Source organism: Uloborus diversus, chromosome 4 (genome assembly GCF_026930045.1).
Source record: "Uloborus diversus isolate 005 chromosome 4, Udiv.v.3.1, whole genome shotgun sequence".
Lineage (NCBI taxonomy): Eukaryota > Metazoa > Arthropoda > Arachnida > Araneae > Uloboridae > Uloborus > Uloborus diversus.
The window spans coordinates 60,771,980-60,791,528 of NC_072734.1; the positions used below are offsets into that span (position 1 = coordinate 60,771,980).

The 19,549-nt window shown below is 32.6% G+C and overlaps 1 protein-coding gene across 1 annotated transcript in view; it reads right to left on the reverse strand.

The window, feature by feature from the left end:
- Positions 1-1,753: 1,753 nt before the first annotated feature.
- Positions 1,754-19,549, reverse strand: part of LOC129220593 (transcription initiation factor TFIID subunit 4-like) — an 82,476-nt gene continuing 64,680 nt past the window's right edge. Inside the window, exons 12-17 of the mRNA XM_054855023.1 lie at positions 19,291-19,421; positions 4,080-4,205; positions 3,603-3,659; positions 3,292-3,411; positions 2,489-2,539; positions 1,754-2,196 (exon numbers count right to left, since the gene is read on the reverse strand). Coding sequence (XP_054710998.1) covers positions 2,089-2,196; positions 2,489-2,539; positions 3,292-3,411; positions 3,603-3,659; positions 4,080-4,205; positions 19,291-19,421 — 593 coding nt within the window. The 3' untranslated portion in view covers positions 1,754-2,088. The remainder of the gene's footprint in view (positions 2,197-2,488; positions 2,540-3,291; positions 3,412-3,602; positions 3,660-4,079; positions 4,206-19,290; positions 19,422-19,549) is intronic.

The window sequence follows — 19,549 nt, forward strand, 5'->3', positions numbered from 1 at the left end:
CCCCTTTATATATTTACAGATAAGAACGTATCCCCAAAGAGAATGCGACAAAATAATTAGGCTAATTAAAAATATCATACAAATTGATTATAGAAATAATATACAGTATAAAACAAAATACATACCATAAATACGAATTTTTAAAACATTTTTATGATAATGAAAAACGCACAGAGATAGACTATACTAGAATTGGCAACGAACTTCATTAAAACCATAGATTTGAGTGATAAATGAAAAAGTTTGTATGATATAAAATTGTTGATTATAGTTAAAATAGGCTTAAAATTATTGTGCTTAATTGACAAGCATAAGCATTAACAAAAATTTTCAAATGCATTAAAATTTTAAAATTTATTTATACCATATACATGGGAATTTCCCTTTGAAAGAACAATATTAAGAAAGTAAAATATGTCTAAATAATTTTGGCTCTTTAAATTAGCCTCCCCCCTAACAATATAAGAGTTAGACATATGCCATTAATGATTAGTGATCATGACTACAAATTAGTAATTACACCTTAGTGATTTTATTTAGCAGTCACATAAGTAGAAGATTGGTTGATTGATTGTGCCAGCAATTTTTTTCTTCAATTTATAGAACACAATAAAAACCATAGGTAAAACTTCTTTCTCTTTATAGGAAGGAAGAAAAAATTTACACTGAGAATCAAAAGCCGTTAGGATTTTAGAAAACAGTAAATCATTAATACTGCTACTGAAAATTAAAAGTGCAATTTTCAAAAATTTTTTACTGCATTGCTGTATTTCATAATCTCTTTGAAATTTTGTTACACAAGAAAGATAAGAAGAACATAAATATAATTTTTGGTTGTTGCTTTATAATAAAACGCATTTATGCTATTTACTTGTACAGTGACTTCAAGCTGATATGCTTAGCTTTTTTGGGAATTTTTTGTCTCTTTTTCAGTCTATATAAAATTAACATCTATTATAATTAAATTCTATCAATATCAGAAATATTTTTAATAAGGTAAGTGTCAAGTGAAAATTTTCAAGAATATGTATTTAAAGTTACTGTATTGATTATTTCTGCATATTACACAGAACATAATTTTTGCTGACATTTTTTCTTTCAATAAGTGGTAGTTTCATAAGCTTAATCATTTGGCTGTAAACTTCATCAGGAACAAAGTAAGAATTTTTAGTTTTTAGCATAGCTTGTATAATTAAACATATAGTCTATAAAATATATTTTATAAATTCAAACTTATGCATTCACTTAATCGAATGAATCAACTTTAAAAACCGACTGTCTAACTAAGAAAACTGACTTATGATTTATTTTTTTTAAAGGTAAAATACCATAACACTTGAGATGGTCAGAAAATAAAAATTTCCACATTCGACACAACATATTTATTTTCTTAAATGTAACTTAGAAATCCAATCCTTTCAAAGAATATCAAAAGGTATGATGCTTTATATGCATCTGATACGATGGTTTAACTATCATAAAAGAAAACGTTTACTGATGTATTCATTCATATTCCATCAAAGAAAAAGAGGGGGAAAACAATGCTTTATTTTCTTGTGCATTTTGATTATCAATTTTACTGCATTTAATTCATTCATATACAAAACATGACATTCCAAAAATTTGTCAAGAGTGAGAAAATAAGACCAATGCTGATTTACATCACATTTATATTTTTTTAATGATTTTGAAAGACTTATAAACTATTATACATGTTCTGTGGGTTCTTTTTGCATTGTATTAATACTTGCTAAGCAACTGGTTGATTTCACCATCCAATGATGCATAGGTAGAAAAGGAGGAACAGGGGAGAAAGGATTGCAGAGCTTGATTTTGTGAATATATATATATTTATATATATATAACATACACACATAATACCATTCACACAGTTTTCAGCTTAAAAAGTCTATTCACAATGAAAATATGTCATCTCACTATTTGTAGCCAAAGTGGATGGACTGTTCGTGACACCACTGGGACCGAAATCGATCACCAATAAATAGGTTGAACACATGCCGTTTCGGCATCCCGAGGTATAATTGCACTTTTCTCTTATTTAAGCGCACTGTTTCCAATTCGCTGCTCCTATCTCCCGTAGTACTTGTACAGGAGGCTTCTCCGTACTGTCTTGGGGTCACTTTCCATCACAAACAGCAAGTCGCGCAGATTGATGCGTTTCACACGTGGACGAACCTGAATAAAAATTCAATCAACGGGTCTCAATGTCAAATAAAAGCAAGGAAATCAACTCTGGAGCAATCATCAATTTCTCAATAACAGGGGTTTCCAAACCTTCCCCAATCGAGGCACCCTTTGAAGAATTAGAATTTTCTCACGGTACCATAGTCTACCTGTATCATATATACGTATGTATATGTAATTAACTCCCTGGTCACTTTGTAGTACTCTTCGCACCTCAATTTGGAAACCTCTGTTCTGTGAAATAATGATTTTAAAAAAAATAAAGAACCGGATTTATACTTACAGGTAATTTTTGAGACAACATGCCAGAACTGGACTGCTCAGTACTTCCGGACTGCAGAACAAATGAAATTTCATAGTCAGTGAACAACGTTGCTAATTTAAGAAAACTCATGAAACAAATACTTTAAACAATAAAAACAAATTAAATAATAAAAACAATGCATCAAACACACCTAATACATAGATACATGAGAAAAACATATGAGTGCATAAAATAGTGAATTTATAAGAAAATAGGTGAATTAATAAATGAATGTGCAAGTGATTTAATTAATTAATGGATGATCAAAAAAAATGAACTATTTCACTTTGTCCCTTGTCAAATGGGCTAAATATATTAAACATTTAAAATCAAAACATGCCTCATATTAACTAAATAAGTACTGCAATGGACATCAGTAGATCTCAATTGATATTTTAAATATTAATTACAAAACTTCATTATTTAATATAACCAAAATGATTTTTGATAAAACACCTTGGCTATCTGGATATCTGGGATGTCAGATCGAACAACCAGAGAGGAAAAAAATTTTTGTAAAAAATTGTACTTCGGAAAATTTATGTAGCAAGTTAATTCAATTTTTTAAAAAAGAATAAAAAAACACCTGTCGATTCATTTTAATTTTATTACTTTTCGAACAAAATTTCCAGAACTTGAATTGAAAGAATTTTTCAAGTGTCTGAGACAGCATGATGTAAAAAAAACTAATCAAGAGTACTGGCTATCTAGAAAAATCTCTATATGATGCATCTGTAATTATATTTTATTACTTCTTATGCAATATGAAACGATTAGCTTACCTCACTAGTAGATGCTGACGTAGAATTTTCTGTCTTGAGCTTTTTACGAGGACCAATTGCCAACAGTGCCGTCATATTTGCTTCTCTTTGCCTCAATTCTTCATTTTCTGCTCGTTGCATCTGAAATAAATATTAGGAGCTTAAGAACTGCTAAGTATATAAAAGAATGTCTTGCATTTTCCTTATAGTTCCATAAACAAAAACACAATGACTATAGGGTCATATTGTATGTTAGATATAAAAATGCAACAGTTGGTCTCCATTCAGCATGCAAACAGCATACAAAATTGAGAATAGAAATTAAATCTTACCTCTTTTGCTTTCTGTTTCAATTTCAAAAGCTCAGGATCTTCTAACTTTGAGCGACTCTGAAATAAATTCACAATAAGATATTATTTTCTTTTCATAGTATATTAAACATAGAGCTGCCAATTTTTGAAATCTAAATTAGTAGCATAGTTTTGCTCTGGGGGAAAAGGGTTAAACGGCACTTTAAATAGCAAATGTAACAACAGACACAATGAATGATTTACATTTAAAATTTGCAATAGGACGAGTAACAGTTAATTTTGGAAAAACATTTAATTTCTTATTCTTAAAAAGATTACCACTAACATGAATGTAAAAAAATTACACCTTTTTCCTTCTGCAGGTTGGAAATTCTACGATTCTCTGCATACTTTTGCTATTTAAAAAAATAATTGCATCGATGGAGGACAGTGTTGAAAAAAATAATTTCTTTTGATAGATAAAAATAATTTCTTTTGATGCATTAAAAAAAAACATACCTTTGCAGCCTTGAGTAAGATTTCCTTCTCCTGGTCATCATGTCTCTTTTTTTCTAGTTTGTCCAGTTCTTCTAGGAACTTTATTTGACCTTTCACGTCTTTGCTGACTTCAAACCGAGGATCATTCTAAAATTTGAAAAGCTAGCATTTTCATACAGCTTTAGCAAAGCATTATTGATGGAATAAAATTGGATTAACAGTTGATTCAGAAAAATGTTCAGACACACACATACGCAAAGAACAATGGAATGTTAACTTCACACTCACAACATAAATATACAAAAATAAAGGCTAAAATTTGCGGCCAGCACTCTTTATATAATGGGGACAAAGTGGCAGAGCAACTTTTTTGAGTTTTAACATTTTCCAAAAAATAAATAAATAAATAAATCTTTTTTTATATATATTAAAATCCTGATGTCTCAATAACACGGAAGAAATTTTTTAAACTTATTTATATTCAATAATTCATTAAATAAATTTGAAACTGAGGGGACACATACTATGCCCTTTGATCCTTAAAGAGTTAACGCTCTTCTTTTCACAGTTTCTAATTTCAAATTTTTGAGATAGCTACTTCATTTAACTTTGTATTGTGAGGCTAGGACGAGAAGGGATGGGGGCATTATCTTATTTTGGTATATTTGGCTATCATCCCTCTCCCCACCCCCTATTCCTTTTAGTTCATTTGGGCATTCCCCATTTTATCCCAATCAAAATCGTAGCAGGTATAAACAGCCATACCCTTTTCACTATGTTTCCATCTTAAACCAGGGATCAGCCCCATTTAGCCATGTTTTGCAAAAAGTGAAAAAAAAAAAATTTATGATGCAAAAATAAAGATATGTCGTTTTTGATTAAATAAACTTCAATGAAAAATGAGGTGAGAATTGAAAGAAACAAGATAGATCATTTTAGTGTTATTCATTATCAATGAACCAGTCAGTTTAATAAATTATGAACAAGAACTCAAGCTAGGACCTGATCAATAATATTCAACTTCACCATGGAGGAAAACAAAGCTATTGGTTTTCCAAAGAATTCTCATAAAAAAGAACATAGATCAAACATCTTCAAAATGCTATAAAATTTTGGCCTTAATGCAGCATGCCCCTATTTTAAATTGGGTTTTGACTGTTTGAGAATTAAAATTTCAGTTCTCTCAATGGTAAACTCAGTTACTAATTTTTTTATTTTAAATCTCAAAAGTTTCTATTATATTTTGTGCATTAACATTTCGTTAGAGACATCACACTTGAAATTTAGTTTTCTAGCTGACCTGTGCGAAGTATTCATACTTATTAGGCATAAATGCCTGTTAATAACAATAGTAAATAATCCCATCTCATCACCTCACAACACCAAGAGTAAAATAATGTTTTTCCTTACTTATAATGTATTACCAATCATTCTGCATGACTGGGGTAAAAGATTCTTATCAGCACTCATTCACATTGGTCAAATCGACCGAATGTTTGTTTCTCTTTTGTTCACCTGTGGCGGGAACTCGGTAATGTATGACGTCACATGAAAGCTTCCAGAAGGAATCTGATGGCACGTGTGCTTAACGATAGCAGTGATGTGTCTGTTCATGTGACTCGGATATGCTAATGACCCGGGGGGATATTTAAACTGCTCGCGGCTTTAGTTCGCTCTCTCTTCGATCATCTCTCGTCGTTGTAGGTGGTCGCTCGATCGGTATGCGAACTTGCTTGTTCGTGCCGTTCGCCCTTTATTAGAAATGATGAGCTGGAATTAGCTGATTTCCCAATGGGTATACTTCATCGAAGTTTTTAGTCAATAGTCATGCAGTTTGCATTGCAGTGTTAGTTATCTCATGCAAAAGTAGCATGTGGAGAGATTATGTTGTTAGTATTTATTTTTATCATTTACAGCGTGTTTTTAACTATTTACATTATTGTTTAAATAAACTTCATGAAAGTTAGAAATAGTTTGTCAAGTCTTATTTCCGAACTCACTCTGCTAGCATCAAAAAAACATTGGGGAGATATTATTAGATTAGAAATTCTCCCCAACACGGGTTATGGGCCCAGTCCCTTTCCTGTGCAGACCTAGTGAAAATATTTTTGGATAAGACTAGGAAATGATAAAGAATGTACATGCATCTGTAAAAAGGCGGGGTTTTACTGCTGCCAAAAGTACATGTACCGTTGGATGGTGTACATTTCGATATTTTTCAGAAATTTTGAAAAATTTTTTTGGAAGCTGCAAATTCGATGACCCATCTGAAGATGAAGTTATTGGAATGTTTGAGATGGGGGGGGGGGGGGGGGGCGACCAAGATAGAAGCGACTTAAAAGATTTCACCAAAATTCAAGAATACTAAAGTTTGAAAAAAAAGGAAAATGGCAAATTTCGCGATTCAGATTGAAAAGCTCAACAACAAGAATTACCTCGAATGGTCGACGAATATGAAGTTCTTTCTCATGGAACGGAATGTATGGGATATCACTAACGGAAAAGAGAAGGAACCAGCCATTAATGAGAAGACGAATGTAACAGAAAAAGATGTGAAAGAATTTATTGTGAGGAAGCGAACTGCAGTCTCTCTAATCTTCTTGAATATTGAACAAAATCTAAGAAAAATAGTTGAAACTATAGAAGATCCATGCGAATCTTGGAAGAAGCTAAAATTACATTTTTTTCCGGAAAATAGATGTATAAGTATGCAACTCTTCATTGAGCTGAATCAGTGCAAGAAAGAGAATGGAGAAAAGTTGAATTTATTCGCAGCGCGTCTGCAGAGAATTTTCGACAAAATCAAAGTTGCTTATCCGAATTTCCTGGAGGACTGTATTTCTTTTAAATTACTGTAAAGTTTACCAGAAACGTATGATCATCTGATTCAACAGATTTTGATGAGGAAAGATGAAGATTTTACATTCGAGAAAATCCTGGTTGACCTAATTATTGAAGAAAACCGTCAAGAAATGAAAGAAGAGAAGACAAATGAGATGCAAGTTTTCCAAGTTAAATCTAAAATTCGATGTTACATGTGTCATGAAGATGGGCATATAAGAAGCAGATGCCCTTATGTCAAAAATGAAGACCGTCAAAGATTGAATTCACGAGAAAGAAATAAAAGAGGAAACCAACACCAATCCCGGAAAGAATGGAGGGAAGAAGGTACGAGCCCAAGGAGTAGAAATCGCCGATGGAGTTCTAGAAGGAAATTCCAGGAGCGTCGCCGATCACCTTCAAATAATAGATGTGAGTATCCTTTGTATTTCTTGTCAGAGGCAAATCTTAGTCAGACCCAAGATAAAGGGAATACATTTATTTTTGACACTGCCGCATCAAATCACTGTTGCTCAAATAAGAACTGGTTTAGGACATTTGAACCCCTAAATGATGTAAACATGGCTGTTGCCGTGAAAAAGCAAACTTTCCCGATTGAGGGAAAAGGGGAAATCAAAGTTAAGTTCGGTAAAAGAACTGTAATTCTCAAAGATGTAATGTATTCTCCCCGTTTGAGACGAAATATTTTGTCTGGCACCAAGTTTGACCAGGGTGTGCAAAATTTAAAGGTGGGCGAGGTTTCGTGGAGGTATCCGACAAACAGGGATTAATTTTTAAAGCTGAACTCAATAATGGAGTTTATAATGTTAATTGTAAAAAGTTTAAAAATTCTCCTAGTTCTAGTCATATAAATAAAGAACCTTCTGTAGAATGCTGTCAAAGTGACATTGAAACTTGGCATAAACGCTGTGGACACGTAAACACTGAAAGTATTTGTAAAACTAGTAATCTTTCAGCTGTTCGTGGCCTACCTAAGTTTAAACACGTTAAATTAAACTGTGATGTTTGTAAATTAGGAAAATTTAAGCGTGTTAGTTTCAAGTCAATTGATAGAGTAAGAAGTACCCAGCCACTGCAATTATTGCATATGGATGTTTTGGGAAAATGTGAAGTAGAGGGTAGGACTCGACCGATGCATCGGCGCCGATGGTTCAACAATTTAGCCATCGGCATCGGCGGCCGATGCTAACTTGCAGGAAACATCGGCCCATCGGCCTTAAAATACATCGAAAAGCCGATGGAATTGGCCGATGTTTTTGAAAAAATGGACCTTTGCAGTTTTACTTTTTAATACATAGTAAACGGAGTTATTGTTTTCTTAATAAATTTTTTTACTTGAATTTCAGTATGAATTTATTTTAGTCACCCCTGAAGGAATTTTTAATTTTTCATTCAAGTACAAACAAGTAAATTATTGCGTTGTTTCTTGCAGCTGGATGTACGTATATATCTCTCATAAGTCATAACTCAAAAATGTTAAGCTGTAGAAGGTTAAATTTTCGCATGTGGGGTGTGCGTACGTTCCAGTTGTGCAATTTCCTTTTTGTTTTCGATCGGGTGTTCTGAAAAGCCAGTTTACTCATTTTTTGTGGCTATTAATTACATATTTCAATGCAAAACTAATATAGCATCTTAGACTGACAATTATTTGGTGATATATTGCCGAATTTGAGACCATGGAAACAAATATGAGATGGCGAAACCGTTTTTTTGGGTCATTTTGCTAGATTTCCGTTGAACCGACGGTAATTTTTAATTTTTTGATATTTGTAATATGAATCACAGTAATGCAGTCTTTTCTGTATCGCTTCGGCGGAGTTACAAGTTTGGGGCCCGTTGAAATACATTTTGGGGCCCTATTTCTAGATCACGGAAGCTGTAAAACCTATAGAATGAGGATTTTTGTAACTCCTACGGTGCCACTATGGTTATGAGGCCTCTCGCGCAATTGCAACATTTGCTACATTTTAAATCCGCCACTGCACGTCAAAACAAACTCGGGTGCAAGTTTTAAAAGGTTTTTTCTGCTCCATGTTCATAATTACTTTGAACTCTTATTTTTTACGACTATTTTTTGAATTTCCGAGAACACTTGTGTGGCCCTCCTCCCACTCCCTCAATTTCTAAAATTTAAACTCTAGTTGTACTTCTGAGTTGTTTAAAACTAACACCATTTATAAAATTAAAGATTTGTTTTTCAAACTTAATTTATTGTTTAGAAAGAATTTAGTGCATTAATGTAAGAAATTGATTAAAGACGTTTTGAATGGTGACATAATTCAATTCGGAAATCAAAGGGACTTTTGAATTTTTTCTTCGGAAGTGCTGAAGTAGATTCAGAAACTCTTCCGAGGCATTGGTGGTAGCGGTTCTGTACTAAAAACATGAGGTCGAAGTTGGGGCCGAAGTGTGAGTTACTCCACAATCAGAGGGTGACCCCCCCTCCCAAACCATCCCTCGTCGTTTCAAGCATTTCTTAAATATTTAGCGATTATTTATTTTGGTCAAGAAATGTCATTTTGCGTATTTCTCATACTTGTTTCACCTATATTTCGTAATGCGCCATCTTTTTTGCATCATTAATAGCGATCGATTTTTTTTCTGTTGTAAGTAACTATTTTTATGTATTTTTATAAAATCAATGAATGAGGTATTTTCGTTTTTGATAGAAAAGTTTCAAGGACTTTCTATTATGCAATTTTTAAAATTTCAGAAAATTATTGTTAAATTGAAAAATTTAATTTGAACTTCTTTGTAAAGCTTCATAAAAGATTAAACAACCAAATTGTTCAATATTATGTGTGTAAACAATAGATCAAGTAATATCAGGGGTCTGTCCAGGATTTTTCACAAGGTCCGTTTTTTGTGAAAAATCAAATAATTTTGTGAAAAATCAAATAATTTTGTGAAAAATGAATTAATTTTGTGAAAGAAATCAAATTATTTTGGAAAAAAGCACAGAAAAACTTAAAAAGCAGAATTTCGTTTAAAACTTATAAAATTCCGTGAGTTTAACAAAAATAAAAAGAGTTTTCTTTGTTTACCTCTTAACAAAGCGTGCTAATCATCAAAAATTCGAAAAATCGGATTCCAACAGCGGATGCAAAGAGATCGCAATTCTCAATGTGAAGGCATCAAAAGTATAAAAACGGCTTGTAAAAGAAATATTTTTGATAAAATTATTTTAAAATTGCATTTCAGAGTCCTATGATAAACATTTCATTAATATCTGTGGACACAGTTGAAGCAAAAAAAAAAACTCAAGCAAAAAAAAGGAACTTTGCTTTAAAAACTTGAAATGAGAGTTCTAACAAAAACAAAGAGACTTTTAAACTATTTGCATCCTAATAAAGCGAAGTTAGCTTAAAAAAGAACAAAATATGATTCTCATATCAGATGTTAAAAGATTGCATTTTTCAAACTGTAGAGATCTAAAGAAAAAAAACTACAATTAAAAGAGTTTATTTAAAGTTAATCATCCTTGTTAGCATCGAAAAATCAAACCCATATAATTTTCTTCCAAAATAACAGTTAAACATCGCACAGCAACATAAAAACGCAAATATTGACAAGCTGGTAAAATGTTGAGAATATTAATCAAGTCATTATAAAGCTTCAACGCCAGACGCTAAGTGGTGATAATTTTGAAGTTGGTAACCCTATCTGAAGCGATCATATTTTTTCCCCAACCTTACTATCCCTTTGCAATTGTAAGTTCATTTTGCAGATATATATTATTATTGTTTATTAAATCATGATCGGGGGGGGGGGGGGAGAGAAAAGTGCTTACCAACGCCTTTTCAGAAAAGTTTACAACAACACCACTGCTAGTTAACTGTGATAAAACAAACACAAACTAAATTATTTAAGATCAAACTTATTTTCAGCTGTTAATTTCTTTCCAAGAAACAAATAACAAGCATTATATTTATTTGGCAGTAGCTATTATTTATCGCTTGCAGGAGCATCGCAAGAGGGCCGATTTTTTTTTTCTTTTGCAAAATTAGCAGATTTTGTATAAGCTGATCTCTCTAATTTGGCTCCAAAAAAGGTTCCATAAATTATCGGTTTTATACACGAAAATATGCGTTATTTTGCTTTCAGATTTGCTCTTTCAAAAACAATTTGTGAAAGATCCGATCTTATTTATCAGAATTTTGTGAAAGGTCCGTTTTGGTTGATCGGGATTTTGTGAAAGGTCCGTTTTGGTTGTTCGGGATTTTGTGAAAGGTCCGTTTTGGTTGATCGGATTTTTGTGAAGGGTCCGTTAACGGACCCAAATATCCTCTGGCCAGACCCCTGAGTATATTTATTCAGTTATTAACTTGGTGTAAATATTGAGTTTGTTTATTGTAGCTGCATTTTAAGAACCTCGATCTTTTCATGGCTATTTCTTTTTTCAGCAAAATTTATGAAAAATGCAAACTTTTCTATTCATAAATTTTAAATAAGTACAAAAATATTCCTATTATGATTTAATATTGTAATTTATCTGTTGTCTTTTTTGTTTAATTTGATGACTAAAAAATGTCTATGTGCAATCTTTCCACTTAAATTGCGTTATTTGTTGATGGTTTCATAGTTTTATTCTTTTTTTTTTGAATGATTAAACAACATAATTTAATGTTTTTAAACTATTTTTAGTGTACCTAAATCCATACATTTTTTCAATATTACTGAAATCTTAGTTATATGTTCAATTTTAAAAAATCAATAGGTTATTAAACAGTCTCTTTGTTTATCTTCCTTTTTTTCTTTCTTTCTTCTTTTTTTTTTTTTTTTGGCTGTTGTTCTTTCTATATCATCATACAGCAGTCAAAAAAGGAGAAGCATAACTACACCCTATACAAATTGTAAGTAGTACGATCCAAAAGTTCGGGGACCAGCTGTATAAAACCTTACCCAGAATACAGTCGACTCCCGCTACAACGCGATCCGACTTACGCGAAATGGCTATAACGCGAATTTTTCACGAGTAACGAATTTTAGAGCTAACGCAAATTTTTCGCCCACAGCATGAATTTTTTTAGAAGGAAGTATCAGCTTCGTTATTGGCAACTAAATATTGATTTCGTGCACTCACAGCCAAAGTTCCCACGCTAAACTAGACTAGTGCATCAAATAACCATAATGGCACCTTAGTGTCACCTTCATCTAAAGTTTGAAAATGTGAAGAAAAAAAAGTTTCTGATAAAAAAATTTAAAAAGGCTAAGATTCTTGATATGCTTGAACAATTACAAAACGTCGAAGGTAGCGCGACCATAAGTATGAGTGAATCTTCCATATGTACAATTTAAAGTCAAAACAAAAAGATGTCCGTAAAAGTTTAGAACTTAGCTTCAATATTGAAGCTTGCAGAGCAGTCTAGCAAAGTAAAAATTATGAAAATGGAAGCTACGCGCGCTCTTGCATTGTGGATTAATAAAAAGATCAGGTAGAGGGGAGATGTAGCCACAAACTGAAACGTTTTAAATAAAAGGTAAATCGTATTTAAAAATGTATTAGATAAGAATAACGATCTGATCTTGGAGCATAAATTAGCACTAGTATCCTCATTTTTTAACTCGTAAATATATCTACTGTACAGTACTATTTGTGCATCATTTTAATTTTACTGCATGCAGTGCGTACCGTGTTGTTTTATTTTATATCTTTTATTCTCATTGGTCATTCATTTTGTGCATCTTAAGTATTTCATGTTGAATAACAGTTTTTTATTTTTTAAATACGGTAAAAGTTCAGTTCTTTATGGAAGAAACTGTAATGGTTAAGGAATCCTTTAGAGCAGTTTGAGGGGTATTTATAAGTGCCTAAAAGTATTTGGTATGTTTTAAAAATTTGTATGCATATATTTTTCCATAACGCGAAATTTCAACTTACGCGAGGAGTCTTGGAACCCATCCGTCGCGTAAGTCGGGACTCGACTGTAGTTCACATTACCGAAGCACATCCACCTTCAAAAGGTCAATTTGAGGGACTATGTACTTCTGCCAGTGTTCAAATAACTTTTGGAATCACTCCTAGAAGCCACTTTTCGCTACCTTCTATGATGCAGCTTTATCTTCTCCTGACGGATAAAAGCGGCGTCCATGCAAATGTTTTTTTTTTTTGCTGGGAACAGGTAAAAGTCACACGGAGTTAAGTTCGACGAAACGTTAGGTTATTTGTTTGGCATATCAGAGTATTGACCAATCGAACATTGCATCTGCAACATGAAAGTCGCCTTCTTCCCCACGATGAAGTTAAAGCAGCAGCGCAAGAGGCTTTACAGGAGGTTGCGAAAAATGTCTTCCAGGAGTGCTTCTAAAAGCTATACGAACGTTGGCAGAAGTGCATAGTCGTCCAAGGTTATTCTGTAGATAAATGTGCTTCGGTAATGTGAACTATTTAGGCTATGGTTTTATACAACTTGTCCTCTAACTTTTAGATCATAAAACGTACGTATGCGTTTTCAACTTACTACTTCATAACGTTTGTAAGTGACGCAAGTTTACGCGCATGAAGACATCACAAGAGAATTTGCGATAATTCACTGAGGAGGCGTTCAAAATGGATATTTTGGTCATCTATATGTTCTTAGGTACATATGCATGTACTGATGTGCCAAAAAAACTTGTGAAGTTTAAATTGGGTGATCGTAAAATAGAAATTTAGGTCGAGAAATCCGATTTTTTTTTGTGATTACGCTTCCTTATTCGTAGAAAGGAAGTAAAGTGAAATAAATCAATAATCCTTTAAATCCCTTATAATCTTATCAATTTATTTGTTTGATTTTTTTTTTGGCATCGGCCATCGGCAATCGGCCATTTGGAGGAAAACAATCGGCCATCGGCCGTCTTTGAACAATCGGCATCGGCCCATCGGCCAAAAAATGCCATCGGTCGAGCCCTAGTAGAGGGTAGAAACAGAGAAAATTATTTTCTTTCTATTATTGATGACTATTCTAAAAGGTGTTAATTGTATCCTATTAAGTCAAAAAGTCAGGTTCCAGGAATTGTAAAACAACATATTCTGAGAGCCGAAAGATTTATCGGCAAAAAGGTTGTCAGTATCAGATCTGATAACGGGACGGAATTTGTAAATCAGGAACTAGACGGATTCTGTCAGGATATGGGTATACATCACGAACTCACAAATGTGTACACACCAGAGCAAAATGGATTAATTGAGAATTTTAACCGGACAGTAACGAATAGTGCACGCGTTTTGTTAAAAGAAAGTGGTTTGCCAAACAGTTTTTGGCCTGACGTGATGTTATATTTTGTATACACATGGAATAGGATTTGTCATTCAAGTCAAGAAAAGACTCCTTTTGAACTTTACGGGGGAAGAAAACCGTCTGTAAGACATTTAAAAGCATTCGGAACTACTTGTTTTGCCGGTATCCCACTACAATTAAGAAAGAAACTAGACCTAAAAGCCGAAAAAGGCGTTTTAAAAGGATACGCGTTCAATCGTAAAGGATTTCGCGTTTATCTTCCAGACAAAGATAAAGTCATTGAAACAATCAACGTATCTTTCAAAGAGAATTCCTTTTTCAAGGACGAATTTACTTCCGAGCAGGAATCACGCGGAAAAGAAAATACACTTTTCTGGCCTCTTTCGCCTCAGGCAGAAGATAAGAATTCTTCGGAAGAAAGCGAAGATTTGAATCGCTTCAGAGAATTAGATGTTGAAAGTTGCTCTGAAGGGGGGGGGGGGGGCGGAAAGTTCAGACAGTGAGGGGGATGATTCTAGTCGCAAACCAATGCGGGAAGCTAGGTGGATTCAGAAATTTGTCCCTAGACCTGATGGTTCAAGAAACGACGTATATTATTTTGAAAAGGGAAATAATAAAAGATTAAGATCGTTGAATGATGTTCAAAAATATTGTCTTCGTGAAAACATAGCGTATGATCCGGAATTATTTAATTTTAAAGGCAATGATGATTTTCAGGGTGAAGTTTCAAATCAATCTAAAATTTTAACTCATGTTTCTTGACTAGACATAGAAATTCAAATCCCTAGAACATATAAATTTTAACTCATGTTTCTTGACTAGACATAGAAATTCAAATCCCTAGAACATATAAACAGTCATTAAAATCTGATGAAAGGGGGGGAATGGCAAAAATCAATGGAAATTGAAATAGGCAATATGCGTAATAGAAATGTGTGGAATTTAGTCAAATTACCGGAAAATGTTAATCCTATCGGGTGTAGATGGGTTTATAATTTAAAGAAAGGGGAAAATGGTGAAGTTTATAAAAGTAGACTAGTCGCACAGTGGACTAATTAAGTGAGGGGACTAGATTTTGATCTAACCTTCTGCCCAGTAGTCTGCTTTAGTACCATTCGCTTTTTCTTTTCTTTGTTGGTATCAAGAGAAAATTGGCTACATATCCAATGTGACGTTAAAAGTGCGTACCTATATGCTCCTATTAATGAAATGATATATATGAAGCAACCCCCAGGTTTTATTGAAAAGGGAAAAGAAAATTATGTGTGTAAATTGAATAAAGCTATATACGGTCTGCACCAAAGTGGTCGTCTGTGGTTTTATGAAATTGAAAATATATTGCTTAAAATTGGTTTTCATAAATTTTTATCATGTAATTGTGTTTATTATATTGATAATGTGATTTTACTGTTATATGTGGATGACATTGTGTTATTCAGTAAGAAGGATAGGGATATTAAAGATGCTTTGAATTTACTTCAAAAACATGTTGAAATTAAAATTTTAGGTAAAACTAAAAAGCTACTAGGCATAGAATTTGAAAATGAAGGAAATGGCTTAAATTTACATCAAACTGAATACAGTCGTGTAGTTATGAAAGATTTAGTAAATTTAAAATTCCTATTTCTTCTTTACCTATTAGTAAAGGATGTGTTTATTCAAAGTTAAATTGTCCTACTACTCAAGCTGAGATTGACGAAATGTCAAAATATCCATACAAGAGTTTATTAGGGTGTTTATCATTTAGTTCTAGTAGAACACGTCCTGATATATCATATGCTGTTAACATTTTCAGCCAATTTCAAAGCAACCCAGGAATTGTACACTGGGATGGATTTTTGAAATTACTAGGATATGTTTTCCATACTAAAGATTTAAAATTAAACTTAAAATGTGAAAATGTTCAACTTATAACTTTTTTGGATGCTGATTTCGCCACAAATAAAGATGATAGAACCTCATTAGGCGGTCAACTTGTTTCACTTGATAAAGCTCCAATTGAATGGCGCACGTTCAAAGAACGAAGCGTTAGCCTTTCAACGATGGAAGCTGAATTTATTGCCATGACAGAATGTGCAAAAGAGCTCACGTGGTTTGATCGTATAATTGACGAATGCATCAAAATAAAAATTGTTAAAAGTTGTAAAATTAAATCTATTTTGTATGTGGATAATCAGGCTACGTTAGATTTTGTTAAATCGCCTATCGAAAATCATCGTAGTAAACACATTGATATCAAATTGTTTTTCATTCGGGATTTAGTTCATAAAAATATTTTTAACGTGAGATATGTCAAAAGCAAAGATAACATGTCGGACATATTCACGAAATCTCTCACCCGATTAGAAATTCAAAGATTTATAGAAAATTTTTTTGTACAAATATAATATAATTTAGAAACATTTTTAGAAATTTTTGAAAATTGTTTAATGTATTTTAAATTTTTCTTCTTTGCATCATGTTTTGTGAAATGTTTTTGCAAATTCTAACAATTTAATTGCCCACCTGAATGTTTCGGTGGCTTTTTCTCCCTATCAACCGGGTTGCCAACAGCTTTTTGTTATGTCTCGTTAAAAGTGAAAATGTAATTGTCAGAGTCTTCCCGGGAGTTAGGATAGAGGGAGTTTATTGTTGCATGAAGGTCTATCGCGGGTGTATTTGTTTTTCATTTTGTGAGACCCTATTTTTGAATATTGGAAACACCACTATTTCCCGTTAGAATTTGTAATTTTCCTTCATTGAATAAATTATGGTGCAAAAATGTTATTAAAAAAAAAAAAAAATTTGAATTGGTAAAAATGAAATTTTAATCAGTTAAAATTATCAGACAGTCTTTAAGTATAGATGGGAGCATTTTTTTGATTTAGATTTTTAGTGATCTATTTGTAAATGAAATGATTTAGTGAGAAATGGATAGTTAGTAAAAGAGCTTATTTACATTTCGTTATAAACATTGCTCAATATATGCTTATACTATACTATTTTCAAGACTGTGATATTTTATATGCTGATTCGAACAGTTACTGTGGGTTTTTATTTTATATTTCAGATTAACCTACTGTCATTGTAATAAATAAAACCGGAAAAATGATTGAAAAAATTATAAAGGACTTTGATCAAGAATTTGTTTTCGAACTTTTGGTGAAAATTACGTGAAAACGTACTATGAGTTACGACGTACGAGAGAGTATGAAAGAAAAAAAAAAGGACATTTCAAGATGATTGTTCTTTGAACTTTTGAATTTTTTTCAGCAAAGTGTATTGTTGTTTTTCTCAAATTTTGAGATTCCAGATCTATATTGGAAGTTCGTAATATAGAGTCAAGTTTATATTTTAAAAATTGTTCATTGTTTTTTCTCATATAATTATTAATATGTGGAAATTGTGTTAATGTCTAAATGAAGTCGAATTTTTTTGAATGTTTTTATTGTGAGATGATGAGAGGGGGGCCCTTGTTAGGCATAAATGCCTGTTAATAACAATAGTAAATAATCCTATCTCATCACCTCACAACACCAAGAGTAAAATAATGTTTTTCCTTACTTATAATGTATTACCAATCATTCTGCATGACTGGGGTAAAAGATTCTTATCAGCACTCATTCATATTGGTCGAATCGACCGAATGTTTGTTTCTCTTTCGTTCACCTGTTGCGGGAACTCGGTAATGTACGACGTCACATGAAAGCTTCCAGAAGGAATCTGATGGCACGTGTGCTTAACGATAGCAGTGATGTGTCTGTTCACATGACTCGGATATGCTAATGAACCGGGGGGATATTTAAACCGCTCGCGGCTTTAGTTCGCTCTCTCTTCGATCATCTCTCGTCGTTGGAGGCGGTCGCTCGATCGGTATGCGAACTTGCTTGTTCGTGCCATTCGCCCTTTATTAGAAATGATGAGCTGGAATTAGCTGATTTCCCAATGGGTATACTTCATCGAAGTTTTTAGTCAATAGTCATGCAGTTTGCATTGCAGTGTTAGTTATCTCATGCAAAAGTAGCATGTGGAGAGATTATGTTGTTAGTATTTATTTTTATCATTTACAGCGTGTTTTTAACTATTTACATTATTGTTTAAATAAACTTCATGAAAGTTAGAAATAGTTTGTCAAGTCTTATTTCCGAACTCACTCTGCTAGTATCAAAGAAACATTGGGGAGATATTATTAGATTAGAAATTCTCCCGAACAATACTCGACAGAAGTCATTCAATAAGCCGGTTTTTAAAGGTTTTTTCATTTTAATTTTATTAACATTATCAAAAATGTGATTTTTTTTTTTGGCTGATAGCAGTGAAAAAATCTTTAAAATGTCTTACTTGTCAAGTTTGATGACACATTAAGGAATTTATGATAAAAAGAAACAACTTAGAGAAAATAATATATATGATAATGCATTTTATCGCAAATTTTCACCCAAAAATCGGCTTTAATTTCCATTTTGCTCGCCCCCAAATGAATATTGAGTTTTTTTTTCAACCTGACCACACATGGATATTTGCCTAAGAACGTATAAACACCCGAAATATCCATTTTCACGATCCCCAAATTAATTTCAAGTTTTTCGTGCCTCTGTATGTACCTCGCATAACTCAAAAACAGTGTGTCCCAGAAAGTTGAAATTGGGTACGTAGCCCCACTAGCCTAGTGGGGTCTAGTTGTGCACCTCCCCTTGTGATTTGTCTCTTTATTTTTGCCATAAGAGTGAAAAAAATCTTGAAAATAATGTTTACTTATGAAATTTGATTAAGTATTGATGCAGTTGTGGCGTTGTCCCAAAAAAAGTTTTGAACTTTAGTTTATATATGAAAATGAAGCATATTGGGTATGTACAAAGATATGAAACCTCAAATTTATTATTATTCTAATAAATTTCAGCAGTTTGCCAAACTTTTTTTTTTTTTTTTTAATTTTTGCTTTTGTATGATATAATTTTTAGACACTGGCTACATAGATATTTCACTTATGCATTTTGTATTGTCCGAAATGTAACACATGAACAGTCTGGTTAAAAAAAATTTTAATTTTGGAGTGCACATCACACAGAGCAGTAAATCATATGAGAAACTCTTCTCCGATTTTGTATTGAAAAATATTCTTTTCTATTTTCATCCTTATCAAAAAAAAAAAAAAAAAGGATAGAAATAAAGAAATGTATGGTAAAACTCACCTTAGGATTTTCTAATCTGTGCTCGGATACAATACTCAACTTTTCAATAATAGTTTTGAGCCTTTCTTCTGCCGCATGCGCTATCAAGTCAACAACATCACTCTTCACTTCATCAATGCCTCTTTTCTTAGCTGCAAACCAAATGGTAATTTTAAGATCATAAATATTTTACTCTTATCATTTTAGCAGCACAGCAGATTTTACAATTCACGAATGAGGCAGTGAGAAGTAAAAGGAGGTAAGTGGCAAAATTAAAAAT